Consider the following 20,179-nt stretch of genomic DNA (forward strand, 5'->3'; position numbering starts at 1 on the left):
AGCTTCTTATATGTCATTTCGTGTTAAGCTGTGGTACTTCTTTATTTTATATTATCTCCGGTATTTCATAGTGAGTTTTCCTCAACCACCGTTCCCAGCTGGTGTGTCTGTTGGAGACCCTGTACTTCGCACTGGTAAACCCCTCTCAGTTGAGCTTGGTCCAGGCATTATGGGAGCCATTTTTGATGGTATTCAAAGACCTTTGTCGGATATCAGCAGTCAGACTCAAAGTATTTACATTCCCAGAGGAGTAAATGTGTCTGCTCTTAGCAGAGATGTCAAATGGGATTTCACACCTTGCAAAAACCTACGGGTATGTCTTTGTAATCAAAATTTCTAAAGTTGGTGAAAGAATGTGAAAAGAGTGTTTAGTGAACTATTTTGTACTCTTCGTCAAAATAAAAGTGGACCGCAGAAGCATAGTTTACTTGTTTTTTTTTTTAAGCTCCACAAGAAGGATTATAGAACAAATACGTTATACTGATAAGTGAGGCAAATGAGTTAAATAATGGCAAGGGGCATTTCCTTGATGTTTATTGAACATTAAATGGCTTGACATTTCTTTGAGTATTAAGCAACAAGTATGTTTGTTCTCTAGGTTGGTAGTCACATCACTGGTGGAGATATTTACGGAATTGTCAATGAGAACTCTCTCATCAAACACAAAATCATGTTGCCTCCACGAAACAGAGGAACTGTCACCTACATCGCTCCACCTGGAAATTACGATACCTCTGTAAGTATCATATAAACTTTAACTCGCATGAGTGGCCCCACTGATACAGTTACCCAGCTGTAGAACTCTCAATAGTTATAGAATTCATATTTAATATGTAAGTTTTAAGTTACTTTCATAATTTAAGATATTTTCCTTTAAAACTTGAGTTTAGGAATACAAAAGGCAAAATATATTGTTTCTTTTTGAAGAGAAACAGCTAGTACAGTATTTTCTTACCTTCTTAACTTATGCTACATTATTTAAACCCCCGATTCTTTTCTCTTTTTTTATTTTGGTCACACCATGGGGTATGGGGGAGCATAGTTCCCTGACCAGAGATGAAACCTGTGCTCCCTGCAGTGGAAACATGGAGTCTTAACCGCTGGACTGCCAGGGAAGTTCCCAAACCCCTGATTCTTTAGGCATAGAAAAGACTTTGATCTAAAAAAAAAAAAAGACTTTGATCTTAATTTTCAGTCTCTATTCACATAATGAATCATAGAATGGATTGTAAGTTCTTACTCTCAGTGAACCATTTAAAACTTAGTCCTTTGCTATTATTGATAATCACATCATATCAAATACAGTAGATACATGATAATCTTTGTGGGTTTGAAGAATCTTTATTGGGAAGGTCATTGTAGTATATAACTTTTTCCCAATAAGATATGATGATAACAATTTTCTGATCATCTCACATGAATAAGATCTGTGCTCTATGGCATAATAGAGAACAAAAGAATTAAGATTGGGGTTCTGGGCATTCAGCTGTCCTTACTCACTAGCTTAGAGAATCACTCACCCACATGTTAAAGAACAGTCCTAAAGTGGACAATTCAGATTCATGTTTATCAACAAGGTTACAAATTTCTGTAGGTCTTTGGATCTTGAGATCATTTGTGAATAGTTAAAACCATCTCACTATTTACACATGTTAAAAGTTACTCATTATCTTTTTGCTTTTGTAAATAATTTAAAATATTTAACTTTATTAAATATTTTAGGATTCTTAATTAGATTAATATTTTTCATTAAAGCAGTGCAAGAGGATTATAATAAAGTAAAAAAACAAAGAATGGAAAATAAATTATGAAAGTTTTCATTTCTTCCCTCCCTCAGTTCAAGGAATATCTTTTGTATCCTTCAGGAATTTTTCCTGTGTATATTCATGTAATTTATTTAACTGTTTCTCTATTACTTGAAATACTTCTTTCCCCAAAGTTTCTAAACTTTTTTTTTTAATCATTAAAATAGTAATAAGTGTACCTAGTTTAAAAAAAAATCAGAACGGTATATATTTATAATAAAAGATGTAAGTCTCCCTCCCTACTTCCACATACTACCTCTCTAATCCCCCCTAGGAGAAGTCTGGCATTACTTTTTCTTTAGAGGAAGAAATGTTCATAGTATTCTGAAAATTCCACTGTATTTCTATAGGATGTCGTGTTGGAGCTTGAATTTGAAGGTATAAAGGAGAAGTTCAGCATGGTCCAAGTATGGCCTGTACGTCAGGTTCGGCCTGTCACTGAGAAGTTGCCAGCTAATCATCCTCTGTTGACTGGCCAGAGAGTCCTTGATGCCCTTTTTCCGTGAGTTTGAGCTGTGTCCCGTAGTTTGCCCTCATATTTTTATATGTGCTTACTGTTTCACTTCTTTATAGATAAGGTTTTATGTGCTAATCCTAAAATAGGTTTTATCTAGAGAAATATGTTTTATGTTTTTGCCAGTGCTTATTTAGAGTCAGACCATTGAAGAGAATTTATTTTTTCACAGTTGCAAAAGGAAAGCATTATTTCTAAAACTTTCTGAAATTTTCTTGTTATCCTATAATTAGTAGATTGATGTGACTATACATTGATGATTTCTAAAATCACCTGGGTTCTCTGTGCTATATCCAGCAATCTTTCTTAACTTTATAGTCTGCTCTTTGCCATTTTCTTCAGTTGCTTAAAAACCTTTCTCTTTAAGTTTTAGGTATAACCATACTATCCTTTACTTTTAACAAATCACTTCATCTTTTAATTTGCAGAAAAAACTGAAGCAGTGATATTAACTCTTTTAACTTCTGATCACCAACCCCTGTATGTCTCCCTTCAGCTTGCTTACTTTTAAACTTACTCTGTGTTGTTCTATTACTCTCTCATAAGATCTTCAGTACTTTGACTCTTATTTAATCAGCACCTCCTGTTTCTATATCCTTTAGAATCCAGTTTAAATTTAGTAGTCTATCACTTCTATGACTATTTGTCAGTATATTACATTTTCTTGTTTCTTTGTCTTCTGTCTTCTATCATACCCACCTGGTAAAATACCAACTGTGAATCAGTCTGGCTATCTCCTTCTCCCAAATCTACACTCAGGCTGCTGAGAAAAATAAGTGCAGGTTGGTATCTCAGCACTGTGGCATAATCCTTCTGCATTTCCCTAATTGTCATTCTTCTGCTCTCCTCAGTGACTATTTCAAACCTCTCCACCTGCCTCAGATCTTCAGCTCTTCTTTCTCCTTTATTCTCACCAAATGGTCATCTCAGATCCTTCACAAAGAACTGAGGGGCCATCAGATTTGGAATTCTGTCAGTTAACACGTGTTCCCATTTATCCTTTGTTCCTCTTCCTTTTTCTGGTGTTTACCCCACCTCATGTCTCCTCAGAGACCTTCCATTAGGTGACCTTCCTTTCTTCTCCCATGTGATGAAAAGAGATCTGCTTTCTACCCTTCTCTTTCTGCCTTCCACTACTTTTCTCCTTATCTTCACAGCCAAACTTCTTGAAAAAAGTTGTCTCCACTTCTCCCACTTTAATTCACTGTACCACTATGGCCATGGTTCCACTCCTCAGTGAATCTACTCTCACTAACATTGTCAGTCACTCCCATATTGATAACTCAATAAATAAGTTACTATTTTCTTAATTCCTACAACATTTGATGTGGATATTGCATTCTACTCCTTCCTTCTTGAACATCCACTTCCTTTGCTTTTCCGTTTACCTTCTTCTACAGGAAGGTATTGCTTATTCTCCATTGCAGGTTTCTTCGCCTTAATTTTGCTATTTCTTAAGAGTTTTTCTCTTTTCTTTCCTCATTATCCATCTTACCCTCTGTGAATGACTTCATCCACTCTCAAGACTTAAATGTTCATCTATATATGTTGATTTCTAAACCTGTATCATCATCTTAATCACCACTCCTTTTCTTGAAACTTTGCTGCCTCTCTCAGTAATTGTACATCCAGTGAATCCCTCTTCTAAAATCTGTGACTTCTCTCAAGGATTGTTTTTACTCTCCCACATCTTATTAATGAACTAGTGCTGTTATTCTGTTCCCTAAATATTTTTTTATCTGCATCTTTCATCCCTACTCCATGACTGTACTTCACATATTCAGTTTTGCCTTCTTTCCCAGTGGTTGTCCATATTAGATAGTGATCCAACTAAAACACATATGTGATCCTGCACTGTTTTGCTTGAAGTGCTCTTTATTGCTCTCAAGACAAACATACAATCCTTAACCCCATACAAAGCCACCTGTGACCTGGCTCCTGCTTACCTTCTAGTATTGTCTCAGCCACTTGCTGTCCAACTGCTTCCTTACAGACCATGCTCCAGGCTTCCCGATGGGCTTTTAAATCCTCAAGCAGGGCTCCCTCTTGCTCCTGAACTTTTGGTTATGCTGTTCCTTCTGCATAGCATGTTATTTCCCTACATATGGCTGATTTCTATTTCCTTTCAGATCTTAGCTTCTGTCAGAAAGACTTTCCTGTCAGAAACCCCACTCCAGTCCAGCGTCAGACTTTGTACCCCTTCTGTGTACTCCCACAAACCTTGAATGGGCTCTGTGGTAGCACTTTTCACATTGGATTGTTGAACTTCTAACGTGGGACACACCCAGCCCTGCCTTCCCGCCCTGGCTTAAAGATGATTTGAAAGAAGTATGCAAAGCCATAGGATGAATGGACTTGCCTTTCTAGTTTATCAGAGTCACTGAAAGGCTTCAATGGGAAAACATTTTAATGCATACTAGTTTCATATGTGGAGAAGGCAATGGCACCCCACTCCAGTACTCTTGCCTGGAGAATTCCATGGACGAAGGGGCCTGGTGGGCTGCAGTCCGTGGGGTTGCTAAGGGTCGGACATGACTGAGCGACTTCACTTTCATGTTTCACTTTTATGCGTTGGAGAAGGAAATGGCAACCCACTCCAGTGTTCTTGCCTGGAGAATCCCAGGGACGGCAGAACCTGGTGGGGTGCTGTCTATGGGGTCGCACAGAGTCGGACACGACTGAAGTGACTTAGCAGCAGTAGCAGCAGTTTCATATGAGAAAAGTCTGTTATCCTTATTAAGGATGCAGTGTTTGTGTGAATTTTATGATGAAATACACTATTACAAAGGAATTTCCCTTAGCATTATGTCTCATTTCTTCTGTCCAGACCCTCCTACCTGACCCACATACTCGCTCACATACACACATACTTGTGACATTCACTCTCCTCTGCTCTTAAGAGTATGTCCCTCTCTACTTCCACTTTTTAGGGAAAGTTTGAAAGTGGTTGCTAAATTGTTTGTGATCACCAGCCGACTCCACCAGAGTCACCAGTTTACCTACTGGAATGAGAGCTCTGTGAATATAGGAACATGCCTGTCTTCTTCACTGCTGTCTCTTTAGCGTCTCCAAGCATAGTTTGTACTGCCTTGGAAGGACTTCATAGGTACTTATTGAGTAGGTACATTGCCTTAACACCTTAACAAAAGTCTTGCTTATTAACCTCTATAACAAAATAGGAAATTCTTAGGTCTTATTTTTTACCTCAGAAGACAGCCTTCAAAAATGTTTGTATTTTTCTTTTAGCTTTAATTCTTATATTGTCCTTTCATAAACTGATTTATTTAAGCATTCAGAGTATCTTTAGTACTGTTTTATTTATCTTATTTTCATAGTCCTCTTCTCCAGGTACCTTATGGAACATACTTTCACTTTCCAGCTATTACAGATGATTAATTATTGTAAAAAACATATCCTACTTAGGTGCAAATAGGGGAACAGTTGTTATATCTCTGTCAGTACCTCAGTCTTTGTAAGTGTATGTACAGATACAGATGACAATATTTTAAAGTGCTTTCTTTAACTTGTATTTCTGTGTCACTTTTGTTGTTGTTGTTCAGTCACTTAAGTTGTGTCTGACTCTCTGACCCCAGAGATCGTAGCCTGCCAGGCTCCTCTGTCTGTGGGATTGTTTGCCATTGAATCACCAGGGTAGCCCCTGTGTCTCTAACCTACTTTGTTTATTGGTGTATATTAGCGAGTAAAGTAATCCTTACTTGTTTGCTTTGTGTAGATGTGTACAGGGAGGAACTACTGCAATCCCTGGGGCCTTTGGCTGTGGGAAGACAGTGATATCACAGTCTCTATCCAAGTATTCCAACAGTGATGTGATCATCTACGTAGGATGTGGTGAGAGAGGAAACGAGATGTCTGAAGTCCTCCGGGACTTCCCAGAGGTCTGTATCTATAAAGCTTCCAATACTGGTCCAGAGAAAATACCACTAATCAGCTTTCATTGGCAATTAATAAAGCTTTGTTTTGGATCTGGAGCAATGCTCTTATTTATCAAAGATCTTTTAAGGAATTTTCTAATTATATTTATGATTCAATTTGTATACCGAAGGAAGGGAATTTGAATTTTTCAGTCAAAACTCTTGAAAGTTTCTTTTTGTGGTCTAGTGATTTTCAATTATTGGGAGAAAGATAAAATAGGCAAAATATCTATTGGTGTGAAAGTCATATAGACTTTGAATGGTCCACTAGGTTACTGTAATAATAATATTCCTATTTCCATAAAATAATGGACTTTTTTTATGAAATGGAAATACTGACTGTTTTCTTTACAGCACAGTGGGATAGAGGGAAGAGGTTGGAATGATGGGAAATACTTCTTTGGGAACACAGATGATAAGGGGGATTAAATATAAACAAGTTGTGAAAATGAAACTAAAAATTTCTATTTCGAAACTGGGGGAATCACTAATAGATTGTTTGTCTCTAGCTCACGATGGAAGTCGATGGTAAGGTAGAGTCAATTATGAAGAGAACAGCATTGGTAGCCAATACATCCAATATGCCTGTGGCTGCTAGAGAAGCCTCTATTTATACTGGTGAGTGTATGAATTGGAATGAAAGAGAGTAACATGTGTTCTCTAGTTTAAAGCTAGCACCAAAATATTTTTTTTCCAAAGAACTTTTCATTCTAAAGTATCTTCATACATATAACCATATTCCTAGAACTTTTTTCTTTTTTTTAAATATTGGGCTTCCCAGGTGGCTCAGTGATAAAGAATCCGCCTGCTAAGCAGGAGACTCAGGTTCAATCCTTGGATCAGGCAGATCCCCTGGAGAAGGAAATGGCAATCCACTCCAGTATTCTTGCCCAGGAAATCCCATGGACAGAAGAACCTGGCAGGCTACACAGTCCATAGAGTCAGACATGACTTAGTGATTAAACCACCACCACCACATTGCACTCATCATTATATCTTAAGACTCTGTCCATATAAGACATTGATATATGTGTGTGTGTGTGTGTGTGTGCACGCGCGTGCACTCAGTCATGTCCGACTCTGTGATCCCGTGGAATGTAGCCCACTAGGCTCCTCTGTCCGTGAAATTTTCTAGGCAAGAATGCTGGAGCGAGTTGCCATATCCTACTTCAGGGATCTTTCCGACCCAGGGATCGAACCCATGGTCTCTTGCATTTCCTGCATTGGCAGGTGGATTCTTTACCACTGTGCTACCTGGGAAGCTCCATAAGAAATTAATAGAACTGCTTTAATCTTTTTAATGACTTTAAAATGAAGTATCTTCTATTTCTGGGTTTTTGGGGGTTTTTGGTGTTTTTTTTGTTTTTTTTTTTTCATATTTTGTCATTGCTCTGTCCCTAGATGTATCTGTATCTCTATAACTTGAATTTTCAGCTTTGAATTATAATACTTTGATTATCAGTATGTTTATGTATTTCCATCTTTGCTCCCATTTTCATCCCAGCTTTTGGTACTTTGAATTCTACATATTCAGGAGTTATAATATTCACATTCTGTTCTGTATCCATAGATACAATGTTTGTATTAGCTTTAGACCTAGTAAAATGGAGTCAGTTTCCACTGGCAGCGAGGTCCCTTGACTGTAATTTTTCCATTTGTTTTACAATTGGACAAATTTTGATTTTTGGAAGTTTTTTCGAGAAAGGCTCATGGAAACTATATTCTCTGAATTGTTATTTCTTTGCAAGTTTGGGTTTTTTCTACTGCCTTATAATTTTAACAGTAATTTGACAGAATATAACATTTTTTGGTCAGCATTTCTTGTGCTGAGGAGAGATCTGACACTGGCCTACTTTTTTTCCTTTTTTAAGTGATTTTTCCTTGTACCCAAAGGAATGCTTCTTTAACTTTGATATGTTATAATTTTATTGGAATATATCCCACTATTGATAGTTCTGTTAATTTTTTCCTGAAACATAGTGTACCTTTACAGTCTCTGACTATGTCTTTCACTTTGGAAAAATTTTGAGAATTGTTTCTGGAAATTTTTCTCTTCCATTATGGTTACCTTCAAGTGGAACATATTGCATTTCCTTTATCTGTTTCCATATGTATTGTTTCCTCTCTGCTGCTGCTGCTGCTAAGTTGCTTCAGTCATGTCTGACTCTGTGCGACCCCATAGATGGCAGCCCACCAGGCTCCCCCGCCCCTGGGATTCTCCAGGCAAGAACACTGGAGTGGGTTGCCATTTCCTTCTCCAGTGCATGAAAGTGAAAAGTGAAAGTGAAGTCACTCAGTCGTGTCTGATCTCTAATTCTTATTGTTTAGCCATTTGTTTGTTTTTTTCACAGGATAATCAGTGTTTATCCTTTGTATTGCTTCTGATGAAACTTTTATGTTGTTCTAGTTCTTTGTTGAGTTCTGCTGGCTCATGAAACAACCTTTTTATCTTCCTGTATATTCCTTGAGATTTTTATTTTGTGGTAGGATGCAGTATTAAGATTTTCTTTTATTAGTTAATTGTGATCTCAGTTCTCATTTGTTCCTTGGCAGATTAATTCTTGTACTGTGTTCTTTTTATTCTTTTATTTTTGTTTAGTTCATATGCTGATGTTTATTGTTACTATCACTTATCTTTGCAGGAGATGGGAGGGGATGGTTGTTTCTGTGATCCAAAGTAGCAGGACTTCCTCCTGGTAATCAGTGAAATTTGTTATAGCATAAAATTATATAATTTATTTTACTTTTTCTTCTGTCCTACCAGCAAAATCCACAGCGACAAGGCCACTTACAATGAATTCTTTCTCTTCTACCCAGATTATTTCACTTTTTACCTACTGAAAAGGGGTATCTTTCTGAATTTTATTTCTCCCCATCCCCCTACTTCCCCTTGAGGCCAAACTGGGTCCATAGAACCCCTGCTGCTAGCCCGGTACCCCTTTTACTGTGTTCCAGACAAAGGACTCTTGATTTTGCTCTTCAGGATGTACTTTCTAATTTGCAGAAGCATAGTCTGAGGCTGTGCAGCCTTAGGTGAATTCTTGGTGTCTTGTTTTTTCATTGTTGTTTGTTTTGTTTTAATCTCTTTTAGTTAGCTTTCCTCATGATTTTGTTTTGAAGCTAAACATGGCCCCTAGTTTTTGACAGTGGAGTTTGTGTTTCTGTATTTCTTGTTCTCCTTGTTTGGTGGTTACTCTTCTGAGAAGGAGAAAGTGACATAATCATCTACTATTTTAAGGCAAGAAGTCTACCTCCTTCTTTTAACTGACTACACAGTATCCCTTTGTATGGATACATCACAATCCATTTAACTGGCATTCCTTTGGTGGACACTTGGATCATTGATAGTTTTTTTGCTCTCACAAACATCACACCATAAAACATCCTTATGCATGTTATTTACACTTTTACATCACTGTTACGTCATATGTTTTATGAGCATGTTTCTTTGTATTTTTGTCAGGTTAAGCTCTTAGAAGTAAAATTGCTGAGAATATAACTGTTAATATAGATTTTAGATTCTAATAGCTCTTCAAAAGGAATAACAGTGGACACAAATTCTGTTTCTTCACATACTCACCAATGCTCATTTTTCCAGTAGTTTTTTATGGTAATTATTATACAGAAAAGTTAAAAGAATACTGCAGTGAGTACCTATGTACCCCACACCTAGATTTGACAGTTGACATTTTGTTCCCTCTGCTTTTATTAGATGACTCTTCATTCTGTATTCCTTACAGGGAGCTAGCATTTGTCCCGAATCTGTTAACCATTTGAAAATTGCCTTCTGTCCATTTTTGTATTGGTTAGTAGTTTATCATACTAATTGGTAAAGCTCTTTGAAATGAGTCTTTCTTCTTTTGCGAGTAGCAGATATTTTCCTAGTTTGCTTATCTTTTGATTTTGTCTGATTCGTAGGCACTAATATCTTTAGGTTTATCAAAGTGGTCTGTCAGACTTCTTTGAGGTTTACTCTTGTGTATCTGTCTCTTTTGTCAAATTTTTTAATATATATATAGATATACAAGCATTAGTGAATGTCATCATAGAGGCATAGCATGCTTGTACCATCAGATTGAAATACATGATAATTACTGTGTTTTTTAAGCCTTAATAATGATACTACTTAAAGACTTTGTTCCTTGAACCATATTTTAGAAGCCTTCGAAGTCAGTATTTTTTTATTCTGACAGATGTAATATGATAAATAGTAAAGTTCTGAATTTTCCAGCAGCTATTTTATTTATATAACCCTTTGTTTCTTTAATGGTAAAATAAAGTAATTAAGGCAGTAGATTTTGGAATTGTTATGATGTAGCAACTAATATCAGAGAAGACAGTAGCAACCCACTCCAGTACTCTTGCCTGGAAAATCCCATGGACGGAGGAGCCTGGTGGGCTGCAGTCCATGGGGTCGCAAAGAGTTGGACATGACTGAGCGCCTTCACTTTCACTTTTAACTTTCATGCATTGGAGAAGGAAATGGCAACCCACTCCAGTGTTCTTGCCTGGAGAATCCCAGGGACAGAGGAGCCTGGTGGGCTGCCGTCTATGGGGTCGCACAGAGTCGGACATGACTGAAGAGACTTAGCAGCAGCAATAGCAACTAATACACAATTCTCATATCTTGCAGTTGTATAGTACTTTGTATTTTTCAGAGGGCATTTATAGATACCATATCATCTGATGTGTACAGCTAGATGGGGTAAGAGTTATTGCATTTTAACAGATGAAGAAACCACACTGGGAAGTGAGGTTACTTTACTAAGAGTAATGACAGTATGGGAACTAGAACCCAGGACTGCTTTCTGTGTACTGTATCAGCTTCTTCTGACTGGTTACTGAATGTGATTTTACAGGAGAGGACCCAGTCTATGCAGCAGAATGATCTAGATAATATTATTTCTCAAATTAATAACATTTACTACTTTTGAAAAATAACCAAACAAGCTAATTAATTGAGGGTATTTTTGGTGCATATGTATGTGAGATACATAGAAAAAAATGCATTGTAAATTAATTTCAGACTTAATTATCTTAACAAAGAATGGGAGAAAAGTCTTTTCCTACTTTTAAAAATGTTTATCAGGGTAGACTAGGCTATGAAAAACCCAAACATAATTGTTGAATATAATAGATGTTTATTTCAGATGATGAGGGCATTCTCTTTTATTCTATCATTTTGGGGTTGGGACCCAGGCTAAAAAGAGCTCTTTCATTTTAATACATACTTTCCATAGATCCTGGGAGTTCTCTCCCTCTCAGTAAGCCAGAAGGAAGAGTAGCATGGAATGATGTGTGTCTTGCCTTCTGAAGAAACACTTGACCCTACATTCCATTAGATAAGGGTCAGTTACTTGCCAAATCTAAATGCAGAGGAGGCTAGACAGTATATTCAGCTGTGTACCCGAAAGAACCACAAACTGAATAGCTAGCAGTCTTAACTTAGGAACTTACTGCTTTAAAGTTTTCTTAAGGGTAAAAAAGTCAGGATTATATATTATAGAATTATAATTTGTAATATTCTTCCCAATGTAGGAATTACACTGTCAGAATATTTCCGTGACATGGGCTATCATGTCAGTATGATGGCTGACTCCACCTCTCGATGGGCTGAGGCTCTTAGAGAAATCTCTGGTCGTTTGGCTGAAATGCCTGCAGGTAACTGTTTATATTGCTTATTGTATAAGCAAGACTGATAGGATTTAGGGGTTGGCTAGAACTTTGCTTTTAAAATTTTCTTTCCATTTTTCAGATAGTGGATATCCTGCATATCTTGGTGCCCGTTTGGCCTCTTTCTATGAGCGAGCCGGCAGAGTGAAGTGTCTTGGAAATCCTGAGAGGGAAGGGAGTGTCAGCATTGTAGGAGCGTAAGGACCCAAACTATTTACTTATTATAAGAAAAAAGTTACTTTATTTTAAAGAGATAATGTTTAGCCCCACTGAGGGAAGTGCTTCTTAACCAAGGTTGTGCTGGAGTCACCCAAGGGGCTCTTTAGAATGCACATGTTTAGGTCATCTCTACTTGCGCTGGTTTCATAGATTTGACTTACCTAGCAACAATTTAGAAAATTATAGACATGTTAAGGTAAGATCCTATCACGATAAAAAAGATATGAAGATTCACTATCCCCACGTACAGCCATACCTTGTTCTCAGACCTTTTCCTTCCTTCTTGCTTCATCTGTTTTAATTAGAAAAATGAAACATTATGATTAAATGTCTGTCTCGTTTCTCAGACTAGAAGGTTTTAGCGGTTGTCACTCTTAACTTTCAACTTAGTAAACTGGTTTTTATTTAAGGTTTTTATATAAGGTTTTCTTTCCAAAGATTGTATTTCTTAAGTTATTTACATTAAAATTCACTTCAAAGAAGTGCTTTTATTTTATTCGTGTATTTTTTAAAATTGCTTTTATATACAAAATTATTTTCCATAAGCGTTTCTAATGACTTTTTCCTGTTTTTAGAGTTTCTCCACCTGGTGGTGACTTTTCTGATCCAGTTACATCTGCTACTCTTGGTATTGTTCAGGTATGTCTTTTCCTAGTGTAGTCAACTTCTGAGCCCTGCCCCACCCCTTAGGCTGTGCTAAGGTTGTCCGCATCATTGTGAAGCATTCAATTTAGTCACTGAAAAGTAGGCAAGGGTCAAGTCACTTTTAGCAACATTCTTACTACTCAAACTCTTTGATGCCATATGTTTTTAGCTCTTTACCTAGAATTTATAATAGACTTAATGTCTAAAGTAGTAATACATCCAAGTAGCAAACTTTTATTAGTGTTAAGAGTAATACTACACTCTAACTTTTGAGTTAGACTAACCCTAGGAATAGAAACAAATGGGCCCAAAAGGGCATAATAGCAAAATCGCACAGAAGTTTTTCTCCTTGTGGTTTGGTCCAAGGCAAGTGATCCTATCAGAGGGTGGCTCTTTTCCATTCAGTAGTAAATCATCACCAGCAATTCACCTTGGCTCCACTTGCCTGGTAATGCTCTGCGTTTGGCTGATACAGGGCAACTGGAGGAGGTTCACCTGCGTTTTGAACTTTGGGTTCAGAACTGATTGCTCAACTTTGTGGCTCATTCTGTTAGCCACACCCAGACGAAACCAAAGCTGGAAAGTGGAAGTGTAGTTTCTGGCTAGGCTGCTGCTTCCCAGGAACATGACATGAATTCTGGTGCATAGCTAGCCAACTTAGCCATTGAAAGTAAGCCTAAATGAAAGACATATTTAAATCAGGGCTGTAATTGTTTTTGACCTTGATATATTTATAAGCACATATATTATTCATATGGGAAAAATACAGTACTTACCTATGTTTCTGTCAGTATTAGGTAAAAGGAAGTGGAAGAGGCTAAATTTACAACTTTCAAGGTTTTAACATTTGCTAAAATTTTGAATTTTAAATAACAGGGAAGTGGGGAGCAAAATTAGAAATGCCTAAAATATATGTGAATCTTTGGCCTCAGAAAATTGACTGTCATGGTGGAGTGTTCTGACAAAATGTGATCCACTGGAGAAAGGAATGGCAAGTCACTTCAGTATTCTTGCCTTGAGAACCCCATGAATAGTATGAAAAGGCAAAAGGATAGGACACTGAAAGATGAACTCCCCAGGTTGATAGGTGCCCAATATGCCACTGGAGATCAGTGGAGAAATAACTCCAAAAAGAATGAAGAGACGCAGCCAAAGCAAAAACAACACCCAGTTGTGAATGTGACTGGTGATGGAAGTAAAGTCCAATGCTGTAAAGAGCAATATTGCATAGGAACCTGGAATCTTAGGTCCGTGAATCAAGGCAAATTGGGAGTAGTCAAACAGGAGATGGCAAGAGTGAATGTCGACATTTAGGAATCAGTGAACTAAAATGGACTGAAATGGGTGAATTTAACTCAGATGACCATTATATCTACAACTGTGGACAAGAATCCCTTAGAAGAAATGGAGTAGCTGTCATAGTCAACAAGAGTCTGAAGTGCAGTACTTGGATGAAATCTCAAAAACAACAGAATGATCTGTTTGTTTCCAAGGCAAACAATTCAGTATCACAGTAATCCAAGTCTATGCCCCTACCAGTAATGCTGAAGAAGCTGAAGTTGAACGGTTCTACGAGGACCTACAAGACCTTTTAGAACTAACACCCCAAAAAGATGTCCTTTTCATTATAGGGGACTGGAATGCAAAAGTAGGAAGTCAAGAAACACCTGGAGTAACAGGCAAATTTGGCCTTGGAATACAGATTGAGGCAGGGCAAAGGCTAACAGAGTTTTGCCAAGAGAATGCAATGGTCATAGCAAACACCCTCTTCCAACAACACAAGAGAAGACTCCACAGATGGACATCACCAGATGGTCAATACCGAAATCAGATTGATTATAGTCTTTGCAGCCAAAGATGGAGAAGCTCTATACAGTCAGCAAAAACAAGACCAGGAGTTGACTGTGGCTCAGATCATGAACTCCTTATTGCCAAATTCAGACTTATATTGAAGAAAATAGGGAAAAGCACTAGACCATTAAGATATGACCTAAATCAGATCCCTTATGAATTATACAGTGAAAGTGACAAACAGATGCAAGAGATTAGATCTGATAGAGTGCCTGAAGAACTATGGACGGAGGTTCATGACATTGTACAGGAGACAAGACCATCCCCAAGAAAAAGAAATGCAAAAAAGCAAAATGGCTGTCTGAGGAGGCCTTAAAATAACTGTGAAAAGAAGAGATGTGAAAATTAAAGGAGAAAAGGAAAGATACACCCATTTGAATGCAGAATTCCAAAGACTAGCAAGGAGAGATAAGAAAGCCCTCCTCAGTGATCAATGTAAAGAAATAGAGGAAAATAATAGAATAGGAAAGACTAGAGGTCTCTTCAAGAAAATTAGAGATACCAAGGGAACATTTCATGCAAAGATGGGCACAATAAAGGACAGAAATGGTATGGGCCTAACAGAAGCAGAAGATATTAAGAAGAGGTGGCAAGAATACACAGAACTGTACAAAAAGGAACTTCATGAACCAGATAATCACAATGGTATGATCACTCACCAGAGCCAAACATCCTAGAATTCACAGTCAAGGCGGCCTTAGAAAGGATCACCATGAACAAAGCTAGAGGAGGTGATGGAATTCCAGTTGAGCTATTTCAAATCCTGAAAGATGATGCTGTGAAAGTGCTGCACTCAATATGCCAGCAAATTTGGGAAACTCAGCAGTGCCCACAGGACTGGAAAAGGTCGGTTTTCATTCCAATCCCAAAGAAACCCAGTGCCAAAGAACGTTCAAACTGCCACACAATTGCACTCATCTCACACGCTAGTAAAGTAATGCTCAAAATTCTCCAAGCCAGGCTTCAAAAGTATGTGAATTGTGAACTTCCAGATGTTCAAACTGGATTTTAAAAAGGCAGAGGAAGCAGAGATCAAATTGCCAACATCCATTGGATCATCAAATAAGCAAGAAAGTTCCAGAAAAATATCTATTTCTGCTTTATTGACTATGCAAAGCCTTTGACTATGTGGATCACCACAAACTGTGGAAAATTCTGAGAGAGATGGGAATACCAGACCACCTGACCTGCCTCTTGAGAAATCTGTGTGCAGGTCAAGAAGCAGCAGTTAGAGCTGGACATGGACCAACAGACTGGTTACAAATCGGGAAAGGAGTATGTCAAGGCTGTATGTTGTCACCTTGCTTATTGAAATTATATGCAGAGTACATCATGAGAGACCCTGAGCTGGATGAAGCACAAGCTGGAATCAAGATTCCCAGGAGAAATATCAGTAACCTCAGATATGCAGATAACACCACCCTTATGGCAGAAAGGGAAGAACTAAAGAGACTCTTGATGAAAGTGAAAGAGGAAAGTGAAAAAGTTGGCTTAAAACTCAACATTCAGAAAACTAAGATCATGGCATCTGGTCCCATTACTTTATAGCAAATAGATGGGGAAACAGTGAGAAGCTTTATTTTTTTTAGTTTGGAGACACTGCAGACTGTGACTGTAGCCATGAAATTAAAAGACGCTTACTCCTTGGAAGAAAAGCTGTGACCAACCTAGCATAGTAAAAAGCAGAGATATTACTTTGCCAACAAAGGTCTGTCTAGTGTAAGATATGGTTTTCCCAGTAGTCATGTATGGATGCAAGAGTTGGACTATAAAGAAAGCTTAGTGCTGAAGAATTGATGCTTTTGAACTGTGGTGTTGGAGAAGACTCTTGAGAATCCCTAGGACTGCAAGGAGATCCAACCAGTCAATCCTAAAGGAAATCAGTCCTGAATATTCATTGGAAGGACTGATGCTGAAGCTGAAACTCCAATACTTTGGCCAGCTGATGCAAACAACTGACTCATTTGAAAAGACCCTGATGCTGGGAAAGATTGAAGGCAGGAGGAGGAGGGGACAACAGAGGATGAGATGGTTGGATGGTGTTACTGACCCAGTGGACATGAGTTTGAGTAAATTCCAGGAGTTGGTGACGGACAGGCCTGGCGTGCTGCAGTCCATGGGGTTGCAAACAGTCAGACACGACTGAGTGACTGAAGTGAACTGAACTGAAAGTGACTGTCAGACCTCTGAGGACTGGCCCTTAATGATCCACAACTGAATTTATTCAGAACACTTAGAGGTTTTAATTTTAAAGTGAAATGTCTTATCATAGTTAGCATTTTCTGGTTCATCTGTTTATATTGCACCATACTAGTCTTCAAAGGAGTCAGTATCTTTTGCGGTCAGATTTGACGAACTGTTAAGGAAATCCAGATAAAGTTTGATTCCTAGAAGAGCCAACTCATTGGAAAAGACCCTGATGCTGGGAAGGATTGAGGATAGGAAGAGAAGGGGGCAACAGAGATGGTTGGATGGCATCACTGACTCAATGGACATGAGTTTGAGCAAACTCCAGGAGATGGTGAAGGACAGGAAAGCCCAGTGTGCTGCAGTCCACGGGATTGCAGAGTCAGACACAGCTTAGTGACTGAACAACAACAATCCATATTGAAGCTAAAAGAAATATTTTTCCATTTGCAAGTTTTATTCTATTTCATTTATATTTGGTATATACTTAAAAGATAAATAATTTGACCAAAACGGTATAGAATTCCATAGTTAGGACAAACAAATATGCTTCAATACTTTAAAAAAGTTGTTTTTAAGAAAAATCTTTGTGTTTTGTTTTTGGTTTTGTTCTTAAATCAGGTGTTCTGGGGCTTAGATAAGAAACTAGCTCAACGTAAGCATTTCCCTTCTGTCAATTGGCTGATCAGCTACAGCAAGTACATGCGTGCCTTGGATGAGTACTACGACAAACACTTCACAGAGTTCGTCCCTCTGAGGACCAAAGCTAAGGAGATTCTGCAGGAAGAAGAAGACTTGGCAGAAATCGTACAGCTGGTGGGAAAGGTAAGTTGTAAGATCTCATGGAGAACAGATCTGTGAGTTACGCTGGAGCCTTTTTGGGGCTACGCTGGGTCTTCATTCCGGTGCAAGGGCTTCCCGTTGCAGTGGCTTCTCTTGTTGCAGAGCACAGGCTCTAGGCGTGCAGGCTTCAGTAGTTATGGCACACAGGCTTAGTTGCTTTGCAGCATGTCAAACCTTCCTGGACCAAGGATCGAACCTGTGTCCCCTGCATTGGCAGGCAGACTCCTGTCCACTCTACCACCAGGGAAGTTCACACTGGAGCTTTTTAAGGACAAACAGAACCTTGGATAGGCAGATTCTTGCCTGGGAAAATGAGCATTTATTAAATATTTTTTAAACTAATAAAATTGTAGATTATTCCTTTATCCAGCAAATATTTCAGTAGCCTGCTTCTATTGTGGAAAATAGAAAGATGATTATTGTTTATAGATTATCTGTTACTGAATAACAAACCACTTTGACATTTAGTGGCTTAAATAGTGCTTTATTGCTCATGGTTTTGGGGATGGTGGTCTTACTTGGGCAGTCTTTCTTGGGTCCCCTCATATAGTTTTTGCTGTCATATGGTGGCTGAGACTCTAGTCATCTGAAAGTTTCTTCCCTCACACGTCTGGTGCCTGAGTTAGGATAACTAGAACAGCTAAGGATTGGGTAGGCATTTCTCTTTTCTGTGTTTAAAAAAAAAAAACACATCTTAGCAGCACTTACAAGTGCTAAAAGGTAGAAGCAACAGAGATGTCCTGGTTTCCAACACACGTGCATGCATTCACATATTGCATATACAATGAAATATTATTCGAAGGAAAATTCTAACACATGCTACAACGTGATGAACCTTGAGGGGCCATTATGTTAATAAATGAGTCACAAAACAACAATTACTTAGATATAACATATATCTAAAGTAGTCAAATTCATAGAAACAGAAAATAGAGTGGTGGTTACCAGGGGTCCAGAGGACGAAGGAAAAGGAGTTGTTGTTTAATGGGTATAGTTTCAGATTTGTAAGGTGGAGAGTTTTGGAAGTCATTTCACAGCAATGTGAACATGCTTAACCTACTGAACTACACTTACATTTATATTATATCAATAGTTTTTGCAAAGGAAAACAAAGGAAATCAATCAGGAAGCAATTATGAGGTGAATTTATTAATGATAGGTGATCATGTGTTGATTACTTGGTTTCTGCTTACTAATTAATTGCAACAGTTGGTCCCACATTGTGGCAGTTAGTTTCTAAAAATATATTTTTTCCTTTTCTAGGCTTCTCTAGCAGAAACAGATAAAATCACTCTGGAGGTAGCAAAACTTATCAAAGATGATTTCCTTCAACAAAATGGATATACTCCTTATGACAGGTAACCTGGCCTGATTTTCTTTGGATATTCTATCAAGTTTTGAAGAAGGAACTGCTTACATGTATGTTAAACCGCCCACCTGCCTTTTTTCTCATACACACACACTGAGACTCAGTGTATAGGTTTATTTTATATTTTTATAGCATACATCTAATGATCCAGTATGTTCCCTTATATTGATTTGGCTCATTCTCCAAATTATAGCTTTTTTCACTCATTATCGAACCAGCTTAATTTAGATTAAATTATGGTTTAGTGTACGGAGCCCAAGGAATCACTGCCTCTTTCAGAAGCTTTTCTCGCTACCTGTTGTGATAGCCCATGCCTCTTCTACTCTTTGCCAAAATAATACACTTTTGTGCCCTGTTTCCCAAGAGTCCTGTTTTTTTTCTTTCTACTATTGGACATCTCACCAGTCCCTATTACTTCTACCCAATGCTCTCTGTTTTTCATTATTTATCTCTGCTACTACAAGGGCTTTCCTTGTGGCTCAGCTGGTAAATAATCCGCCTGGAATGTGAGAGACCTGGGTTCCGTCCCTGGGTTGGGAAGATCCCCTGGAAAAGGGAAAGACTACCCACTCCGATACTCTGGCTTCGAGAATTCATGGACAATACAGCCCATGGTGCCACAAAGAGTTGGACATGACTGAGCAACTTTCACTTTCACTACCATGGCCAAAAAGTTCCCATTTCTTTTAAACTTGGATAATTTGAACCTTTCATCATAGATTATAACTTTTCCTCCCTCAAATCATATTTGGTCCCATATAAGACTGTAGGAACAAATAGATTAAAAGAATATAGGACAAGCAGAAAATATGACAATATAATCAGTAAGGCAGAAACTCTAGGAACCAGGCACACAAAGAGAACTCCATAAGGGAAAATTCTATGAAAAGAGAGTGTACATGAAATTGTGTATGCAAATAAGTTTAAATGTGTTAGAAATTTTATTAGAATGCATGTGATCCAAGTTGACTATTGTGTGTCTTTATTATTAAAAGGTATGTGTAAATGCAAGTGAACACTTTAGTGGAGAAGGGGGCTGCTTATTAGCTCTAGGAAATTACAGTTCCCTGCTTTCCTATTATTTATTCAACCTTAACTAACTATCACAAGGGACTCTTTACAACTTTGTTATTTTCCATTT

The 20,179-nt window shown here is 38.0% G+C and overlaps 1 protein-coding gene across 2 annotated transcripts in view; it reads left to right on the forward strand.

The window, feature by feature from the left end:
• Positions 1-20,179, forward strand: part of ATP6V1A (ATPase H+ transporting V1 subunit A) — a 60,705-nt gene that overhangs the window by 35,895 nt on the left and 4,631 nt on the right. For both annotated transcript variants that reach the window (XM_061427119.1, XM_061427109.1), the window contains 10 exons: positions 99-313; positions 599-736; positions 2,156-2,307; positions 6,053-6,215; positions 6,761-6,869; positions 11,790-11,912; positions 12,007-12,121; positions 12,719-12,782; positions 17,448-17,651; positions 18,933-19,027. In XM_061427119.1, coding sequence (XP_061283103.1) covers positions 99-313; positions 599-736; positions 2,156-2,307; positions 6,053-6,215; positions 6,761-6,869; positions 11,790-11,912; positions 12,007-12,121; positions 12,719-12,782; positions 17,448-17,651; positions 18,933-19,027 — 1,378 coding nt within the window. The remainder of the gene's footprint in view (positions 1-98; positions 314-598; positions 737-2,155; positions 2,308-6,052; positions 6,216-6,760; positions 6,870-11,789; positions 11,913-12,006; positions 12,122-12,718; positions 12,783-17,447; positions 17,652-18,932; positions 19,028-20,179) is intronic.

This window comes from Bos javanicus, chromosome 1 (assembly GCF_032452875.1).
Source record: "Bos javanicus breed banteng chromosome 1, ARS-OSU_banteng_1.0, whole genome shotgun sequence".
Taxonomy (NCBI): domain Eukaryota; kingdom Metazoa; phylum Chordata; class Mammalia; order Artiodactyla; family Bovidae; genus Bos; species Bos javanicus.